At 41.4% G+C, this 9305-nt stretch overlaps 1 protein-coding gene across 1 annotated transcript in view; it reads right to left on the bottom strand.

The window, feature by feature from the left end:
• Positions 1-478: 478 nt before the first annotated feature.
• The window catches only part of C6 (complement component 6), a 22143-nt gene continuing 13316 nt past the window's right edge, over positions 479-9305 (bottom strand). Inside the window, exons 10-16 of the mRNA XM_010153725.1 lie at positions 7932-8103; positions 6735-6846; positions 6181-6313; positions 5011-5202; positions 4368-4458; positions 2594-2835; positions 479-660 (exon numbers count right to left, since the gene is read on the bottom strand). Of these exons, the coding sequence (XP_010152027.1) occupies positions 479-660; positions 2594-2835; positions 4368-4458; positions 5011-5202; positions 6181-6313; positions 6735-6846; positions 7932-8103 (1124 nt within the window). The remainder of the gene's footprint in view (positions 661-2593; positions 2836-4367; positions 4459-5010; positions 5203-6180; positions 6314-6734; positions 6847-7931; positions 8104-9305) is intronic.

Below are 9305 nucleotides of genomic sequence, written 5' to 3'. Positions count from 1 at the left end.
CAGGTAGCCTCCTTCATGAGGCCATTAGGTGTCAGAGGGAATGTGCAGTGATGCTGAAGTCTGCCAGGCTGGATGGGGCAGCCGGTAGTCCGCCAGCAAGACGACCAGGGTGCACAGCAGTCACAAGCACAGGAACACAGCAACAAATGGCTGAGGAAAGGAAAAGTCTCATCCAGCAGCATGGGAGACCAGAGGTAATACCTCCCTTTCTCCCTTCCAATCTGCTCCCCTCCTTCTCTCTGTACATCCACGGAGTTACCAGCAGTGAGAACAATCCTATACCCCACCCCCCAGATCATTTTCAGACCAAACAAAGCCCACTGCCACCCTTCTCCCAAATATCTGTTAAGTGAGTTCTAATTTTCTTTTTTTATCCCTTGTTTTTGATCTACTTGTCCTTTCACCACCAGTTTTCTCCAGGGGGGCTCAGCCTGCGCACGGTGGGATAGTCACGATGTCTGCCAGGAGAGCGGAGGGGTTACGCCAGGCAGCTCCTCTGCTCCAGCACCTCCAGTTTGATGCCGGCACACTTCATGGCTGCCAGCGTGCAATGACTGACCATCCTTCTCCTCCCTGTCGACTCCATATGGATGCAGTGAAGGCGGCTCTCTTCTCTGGGGCACTGGTAAGGCATCAGGCAGGAGCACTGGGTCTGCGTCTCTGGGAATGAATGTGTTGGGAGTTTTAGCTGCAAATATCATGACTGAAAACATAGTTTATGGTTTGACAACATTTCAAAGTCCAACAGGGAAAAACACTATTGGAGGTTCCTGATGCATTAGTTACACAAAACCTATAATTGATAGAGTAGATGGTCAGGTATTATGAACAGAGACAAAAGAAGCTTTAAATACCAGTTTTTGCAGCAGTGGCCAGTACAGAAGCAGAAATGAAGTATCTAACTATTTTTATCCACTGGCTTTCCCTGACCTTTCTTCTAAACAAAAAGATATTAAGCTGACTTTCTGTTCCCAATTATCCTTGCACACAATGTTGCTGTGAAATGGAGTCTTGAAGTCCATACTGTGTCAGCTCCTATTTCATTAAAGCTCCCTTTATGAATGCTAAGCTACCTGCTGCTGGCCTGTGGTAAAGCTCAGTCCTGCCAGTTATTTCATTACCCATTTCTGATCTAATCAGGTTCTGGCTATTTATATTCTTTCCCAGAAATTCCCTAGGCAGGAAACTAAGTTTCTGCCTTCCCGTCCTTAAAACACATGAAAAATGTATGTTTTCCTCCATTTAGCTGCTTTTGCATGGTACTGCAGTATCTTCTGCCTTTGTGTTGGTACCAACTACTGATTCTCAGGAAACCCAAAACTTCCATTTCCTAAATGCACATACTCATGAGAAAGAGGACTTTTGTGGAGATGGAGAGGAGGAAAGGCCAATTCAAAACTCTTGAGCACAACAATGAAAACTTGTTTTATATAATGTATTTTTCTCCTCTCTTTGTCATTTTTGCTCACTGAACAGGGCTCCTCCATAGGCTTTTGGGAGAAAAACACTGAAGTGCTGGCACAGGATCCAGCTTCAAGCTGCTTCCATAGTGTGAGCAGATCTAGGCTTCTTGGGGCCCTGGAATAAATAAGCCCAATATTTAAAAAAGAAATTACAACTACCTTCCCAGGAGCTCAAGGTGCCTACAGGCTCCAACACAGCATTTTCCTCAAGGGACATACTTGGTCGGGCCCTCTGCTTCAGCCTCACAGGGAACATCTCACGTGGCAATTTTACAACCACCTACTTCAAATCCTGTGCTGCGTAAACCTTGCATCTTCAAAACAGGGTTTTAGGATTGCTGCACACTGCTGTTGCCTTATTTATCATAAATAGACAAGGAGTGATAAGGATCATATTTGTCTCTGGAAGCAATGAAGGAATGATGGCTGCCCCTCGGCCTTTTCCTGGCAAGCGCTTCTTGTGCACAGAGCCAGCCAGCACCTCAGACATTTACAGGAAATCCTACTGCTCTTATCACCAACTTACACAGTAAATAGCCACATTGCACAACACTGTTTATAAAATAATCCTCTTAGGGATTTCACCAGCTTAGCTAGTTCATTAAAACTCTTAATAAACACAGTTTTCACATATGGGTATTTGCAAATTTTACCATTAAAATCCCATTAAGCCTGATGGCCCCAGTCTTGCTTTGTAAGTATTGTCATGATTTAATTTCATAATTTAATTATATGCTATAGAGGGTGTGGCCCAAATTAACTCCTGAAGTACAAACAAGTAGTTATAGTAACCTCACAGGGAATGGGTAATAACATTGCTGATGAAATTTCTGTGATTAAAGATTCAAATGTTAATTCTCCTGAAAAAGTTTTCTTAATCTCCTACTTCCTTTTGTGCTTTACTAATGGGAAGTGGCCTGCACCACTTGTGCCTAAGGGAAAAAGCTCACATCTAAGTGTAACTCTTGGTAGCAGGGACACTGACGGACCACACTTCCACATACCTCTCACCATAAATTGCTCAGATGGGCCACAGTTCCTATAAATACCATTCTTGGAGCAGTGAAGGAATCAGCACATTTTATTTTTAGATCCAGAGGGCTGGCTAAATCCCACTGTTCATGTCATACCTGGACACTCCTCCCAGTCATAGCAGGTGTCATAGCCACAGGGCACTTTCTTCAAGCTATTTGTAGAGAGCTTTGCCCTTTCAATAGCCCAGTCTAGGCTGAAATCTCCATGGCAAGGGCCGGCATGCAAGAAATGAAATGACTGCTCTCCAAGGCACATTTCAGCTGAATACTGACAGCTGGGCTTGGTCACATTCTGTTCAGAAACTGCATGTAGCACACAGATGTCTTCCGAGTAGTGGCTGCACCAAGGGGGAAAAAAAAAAAAAATTAGCAGGCTGTGGAACAAGTCCACGCTTCTGAACACTCCACCAGATGAATTGGATGAAACACAGCAAAGCCATGGCCAAACTGGAAATCTGTCTAAAGACCTAAGGCTGTCCCAGCTGCTGCAGGGCCTGGGTACAGCAGAGTGCTGTGAGATGAGGAAGCTTTGGTCATATCCAACAGATGGGCGGTGAAGGGCATGTGCCTTCACAGGAAAACAGGAGATGCTGGTACCTCCACAAGGCCCTGGTGTGCCTTGTCAGGGCTGATGCAGCCCTACAGCTGTGTGTGCAAGACACACCGAGGCACAGTTAGTCTGGGACCAGTGACTGGCAAACTCCGCCATGCAGCTTGCTTGTAGTTTCTTTAGGTATTGCTCTTGATTTCTGATTCTCAGCAAATGTAGGCATTTCCAATCAGCATCATTTTGTGGAACTTAATCATTTCATCATAGAATCACAGAATGGTTTGGGTTAGAAAGGACTCAATAAACACCTAGTTCCAACCCCCCTGCCATGGGCAGGGACACCTTCCACTAGACCAGGTTGCTCAAAGCCTCATCCAGCCTGGTCTTGAACACTCCCAGGGATGGGGCATCCACAGCTTCTCTGGGCAACCTCTTCCAGTGCTTCACCAATCTGTCCAGGAAGAATTTCCCAAAGAGAAGGGGCAATACAGCTCACCTTGTTTAGCCTCCTGAATTAAGCTTATAGTTTTAGTCAACAAAGTCTGTCTAGTTTTCAGATGACTTGATCTATACACTTTTGACAATGTCTATCATCCTCTGAACATGTTCTCTTCCTACCCAAGGACTCCTGAGAGACAAGATACCTGGTAATTTGGGCACTGACATGAATGGGATGAGTCCCATGCCAAGGAATTTGCCTGTGGTCGCACAGGAGCCTTATGGTGGAATGTACGTTGATCTCAACCCTACAATATCCTAGCTCATCTTGCCTGTCATCTTCAGCACTATATCACACCTCCACCTTGGTCAGTCATTTGCTAAAAATCCTCTAGGATAACCCTCTATTCACGTGAAGCCTCAATGGTCTGTGATGGCCATGTTGTGTAAGAAGAGAGTACATCTAAGTCTTACGTGTTCTTCTATGCTCTGGAAATACAGTGTATTTTGCATAATGTTTGTTCGAAAAAGGTGAATCTCAAACAGAAGACTGTTACAGCGAGGTGATGACAGTGAAAATATAGGAACTGGAGTAAAAAAAGGAAGAAAAGGAAGAGCTGGGATCTCTATTAGCAGTAATGTAAATTAGAAGGATGCGCCCTGGTGTGCCATTTGGTTAATGTCATTGTTCATTTATTTCATAGCCTATAAATGGGACTGTTACTTGGATACAGTAGCATAGCTGGCTAATATCTGAACAAAGAGTAGCCCTGAATTGCAGCTGTCTTGTGTTACTTTTCCTGTTTTGTGTCACAGTGGATGCTTGGTCCATCAGTGGAGAAATTCTGACTTTTCTTTTTCCAATTAAAGTTCTTAACTTACCCACAGTCTTCTTCTGGAGACATACAAACACACTGAGATCCAACCTGCTTTTGTCCTGGATTGCACATACCTCTAATTTTAGTCTGCATGTCTGAAACAAAATAGTGAGAGCTATTGTAACTAGTAAAAAAGTGAACAGAAATACCTTAGACGCCTGCCTTAAAACCTAAAATGGGTTTATTTCTGTTTATCCCACATTACACTCTTCAAAAACTGCTCTACTTGGGATTTCACAAATACGCATCAGTCTTCACAAAAATCACTGGAAAATCCTGTACTAGAAGAGAAATTAAAGTTTCAATAGAATGTATTGTCCTACTGTACTTTCATAAGGGTTGTTAATACAGCTGGGGTTTGGTTTGCTTTGCTTTTAAGAAAACAGTCTCAGTATCTCAATTTCATAATTAAAGTGTGCAGTACATTGCACCCCAAAATTCTGAAGTTAATAGAAAAGTTTGGGGCTGAAATGGTATGGCAGTGTGGCAGGACAATGTAAAACCAAAGTTAATGAACAGTTGATATGTGTTTTAAAATTCTCTGATTCTAAAAGCAGTCACTGCCTCCTGCTTCTAGCTAACTAAAATAAACTGTGCTGTTAATACCAGCAGTATATAAAGAGTAAAGTAGCTGCAGGCATACTAACCTTTTTCACATGTAACAGACCTCAGAATAGGAGGTACCCAGGACAGGTCTTCCCCACACGTATACTGTGTTTGACCAGTGACTATAAACCCAGCTTGGCAGCTCAGCTTCATGGTTTCACCAATGTTGTACTGTTGCTTAAATGGGGAAATTGTGACACTGTCAGATGTTGGTGGCCTGAGGCACACCGAGGCTGCCAGAAACAAGAAAAAAGTATAATTCTTGTTGGTTTTCTGATGTGTGGATATTTACAGCAAGTCATTATGCTCCACCTGAAGAGCCATAAAGACACTCAATAACACTGAATATTTGACTGACATTCAAAACTAATAAATATTTAACACAATTAAGTCTAGAAATTTTCAGTGCAGTCATAATATTTAAAAATATTTTTTAATCAATAACTAAATAATTACAATGTTTTCCTAATGTATGCTTGTATGAGGAATTTAATTTCACAGTTTAAAAAAAATAAGAATGGCATTAGCATCATATTTTGGTTTTCCTTTTGTAAATGAAGCTATTAACAAAACAATTAAAATGAATGGCAATATAAAATATTATTCAGGTAAAGTTTTTTTCAATAAAATGAACATTAAGTCAATGAAATCACACAGTGTTCTAGAGAACTACTGGAATCTCTCCTGTCAGAAAACCCAGGTCAGTTCTGATTCTCAATTGTGCTATAAATACTTGAAGGCATTGATTTATTGTGGGGATTTTCAAGGCAGCCTGGGAGGGTGGTGATGGTTAGACACACATCATCCATTTAATATAAAAGTGGTAGACAATTTCCTCTAAGAATGCTTTCTTCAGCGTAACTGTCATCAACTTAAAAAATATCTATGTAAGTCTGGAAACAGAAGATGAGTCCTTCTGTTAAAGATATTTAAAAATAGACAAGAGAAGGACCTCACAACATCCATCTAAGCATTTTCTAAAGCATTGAGTGTTACAGTATCCTTACAAAGCATGTAATACTAAGACTTCTTTGGAAGAGGAGTGATGTAGTGACTCAATAGGTTTTGCCATCTCTACATGAAATACTTTCTTAAAATGCTAGCTTTTCAGATGCTATTACGAATTCTTTTCTTAAAACATGTTTTAAAATCTATTGTGTGTCTTTTTCTTCCCTTCTGTTTTGTTGCTGGGATAAATCAGTTTTTCTTACATTGACATTCGATGTGTTCCTGTGTCCAGGTTTGGTCTGGCAGACACCGAAGGAATTGATAGCCAGTGAGGACATGACCACTCACACAGACAATTTCAGCTTCTTCCCCCACATCATACAGCTTTTTTTCATTCTACAAAAAAGAATCCAAAAATCCCCTCACAAGTCTATGGTAATGAGATTGGACATTGTCAAAAGAGCCAATGATAAAAGCCTGATTAATTGATATAATGAATTAATGATTAGCCAGCTCTGAAATATGTCATCCACTCACCTATATAACGATATGTTTGCCCAGATGCACTAGCTGATGTCATGGTTACAAAACAGACATTCAAGGACCACTGTTTGAAATGGGGTTTACCTTGCTTTTGCTGCACTTGCTGGCAGACTTTGGTGGACCAGAGTCCCACAACACGCCACGTACACAGCACCATGCTCATCAGTGCAGTAGCTGGTTTGGATATTAGGCACATGTAGCAAAGAAGGTGTAAAATTTTCCAGCTCTTCAATTACTACACCTTCCTTCTGTGTCACTTTTTTTTCATGCTCACCCTGATAAAGCCATTTTCTGGTGGGTCTGGCCTGGAGCATCCAGACTCAGGTTCACCAATCAAGACATCCTCTTCTCTCCTGGCTTCATCATCATTTATACAAGGAGCACCTCTGAAAAAATAAAAATTTTCTGGTAATAATGTATTTTAAGCATTGGTGTCACCAAATAACAATGCAGAACTTCAGGAGCTTTAGACAGCAATGTTGTGTGTTCTGTTGATCCCCATGGTGAAAAAAAATTATTTTGGTAAATAAAAGAGAGTGGACATCGAAAGTTTCGGGTGTTGATAGGAGGGAGACTGTGACAGCACTAAAAAATTGATAAATACAGGGCTACAATTTCTATCAACATAACCCATTAAATATTTTATAGAGTAAGAAAAAGAGGCAAAGAACAGCATACGAAGGAATTCTCTGGGCAGTCCACATGCTTTGGTTGGGTTTAAGATAGGATAGTTGAAACCTGCCAGTTGCCATCGGGCAATGGTTAAAGTAGGCTGGTCTTTGTGAGCATGGAGTGGTACAGCCTGCAATGTCTAACTGAGATGAGTAACAAGGCACTATGGAGTCCATTGTTTTTAATTCTCTCCTATCCACTCCAGCATCTCTTCTGTAGTCATTACAGCAGGGATGATGAAAATCCTGTGTCAGCTCTTGGTTCCAGTAGGAAAACTGAATCTGTGCAAAGCCTTGGTCTTGAAGATGCAAGAAACTGAGCAAGTTTGGAGTTGAAGTTATGATTTTAAGTTGAAACCATGCAAAACTGGTACATCAAATTTACTCAAAGCAGGAATATGAAAAGATTAAGAGTTTCAGTGGAAGTCTCTAAGAGAAGCTAACTAAGCCTCTAAGAGAAGAAGATGTGATATTAAAAAACAGAAATTGTGAACTTGCATGAACAGGAGCAGGTAAGTTCTCCATGACTTTGGGCAAGAAGCCGTGAAAAGCAGTGTAAGAGATCTACAGGTATTCTTTAGTATTTAATGATCAGCCATTTTCTAGGAATAAACAATGAATAAATCCAAACATGAAGCAAGTTGTGAAGATTTTCAGGCATTTCCTTCTGTCGACAACCACCACAGAATTTCAGATGGGAGCGTTCTTTTTTTTCTCCTTGGTAGTCACAAAGTCACTCTGGAGGGCTCCTTCACTCTACACCATGACTATGGGGAACTTTTGATCTACCATCTTCTTACCTGTCTGTGAAAACAGAAGCATAACAGTCCTCCTCTTCTACCTGTTCACCTTCACAGGGCTTCCCGCCGTTCATCGGGGAGGGGTTATTGCACTGCCGGGTCCTTCTTGTTTTGAAGGAAGCATCGCATGAACTCCATTCTGACCAGCAACCCCACCGGCCATCTACAGCAACTGCAAGAAACAAAAGAAATCCCAGCTTTTGGTAGACTTGTACCATATACAGTATTTCTCTTAAGGCCACATTCAAGAGGGATGGTAGTGAATTTATAATAGCCATTTTCAGAGAATTTAAAATTGTGACTGTTAAGGGAGTAGATTGTCTCTAGAAAGTGAAGTTTTCTGAAGACATGGTCAGCCAAATTCTAGCTTCTTCATGAAAACCTAAAATATATGTTCCTTTCTCGTTCTGACATTCAAGCCCAGAAGTAGCTTATTTCCTTCCACACACACGTTTCAGTTTTCATGGTGCTGACAACCTTTCTAGATAGCTCAGTATGTAATGACTCATTAAACAAATCTGAGATCTAACACCATATCTAAACCTCAAATCTACCTCCCATGCAAGCTAAATTAAAACACTCTCTTTCCTTACCCCCTGGGGTATTTTGTATGTGTCACTATGAGGCACATGTAAAAGTTTTTATTTACGCAGCTTTTCTTTTCTGCATGTAGTGCATTTTCTACCTTCATTTCTATCTGCATATCTTCAATTGTTTACGTCTTTCAAAGTATTTCTTTATCAGGGTCAGATAATGAGACCTGTAGCTGCCTAAGTGACTTTTCCTTTTGTCCTCTGTTTGTCTTGGAATATAAATATATGTAGTAATAAATATAATGTTGTAAATCTTTTCCATTTCCAATAGGAATGGCACTGGTGCCAATTTAATTCAAAAACCTGCTTTCATTGAATTGTTCTTCACATTCTTCAGAAAGATGATTACGACAAACTCCCTCTCCTTACGACAAATGAGCTTTCCTTTTGCATTGTAATCAACATTAGCCATTTGGTCTTCAGCATAACAGGCTATAAGGAAAAAAACTTAGTGTGTTGGGTTTCTGTGGTGGGGGTGTTGGTAGCAGGAGAGGGACTACAGGAGTAACTCCTGTGAGAAACTGATAGAAGATTCTCTGGCTCCAAGTCAGACCCAGTCAGCACCTCTGCAAATTTCCGTATTTTTGTGTGGAAAAAACAAAAAGAGAACGAGCAGCAGAAGTGGAAACATCAGAGAGAGGAGTGGGATGTGAGGGAGACAGCCAGGCAGACCCCCAGGTCAGTGCAGAAGGCAGCAGGAGGTGGCCAGAGTGGAGATTCTCTGGCAGCCCATGGTGAGAAGGCAGGCTGTGCCCTGCAGCCATGGAGGGGGCACAAGGGA

This window comes from Eurypyga helias, unplaced genomic scaffold (assembly GCF_000690775.1).
Source record: "Eurypyga helias isolate BGI_N326 unplaced genomic scaffold, ASM69077v1 scaffold36766, whole genome shotgun sequence".
Lineage (NCBI taxonomy): Eukaryota > Metazoa > Chordata > Aves > Eurypygiformes > Eurypygidae > Eurypyga > Eurypyga helias.
This window is presented reverse-complemented; position numbering and strand designations above follow the sequence as displayed.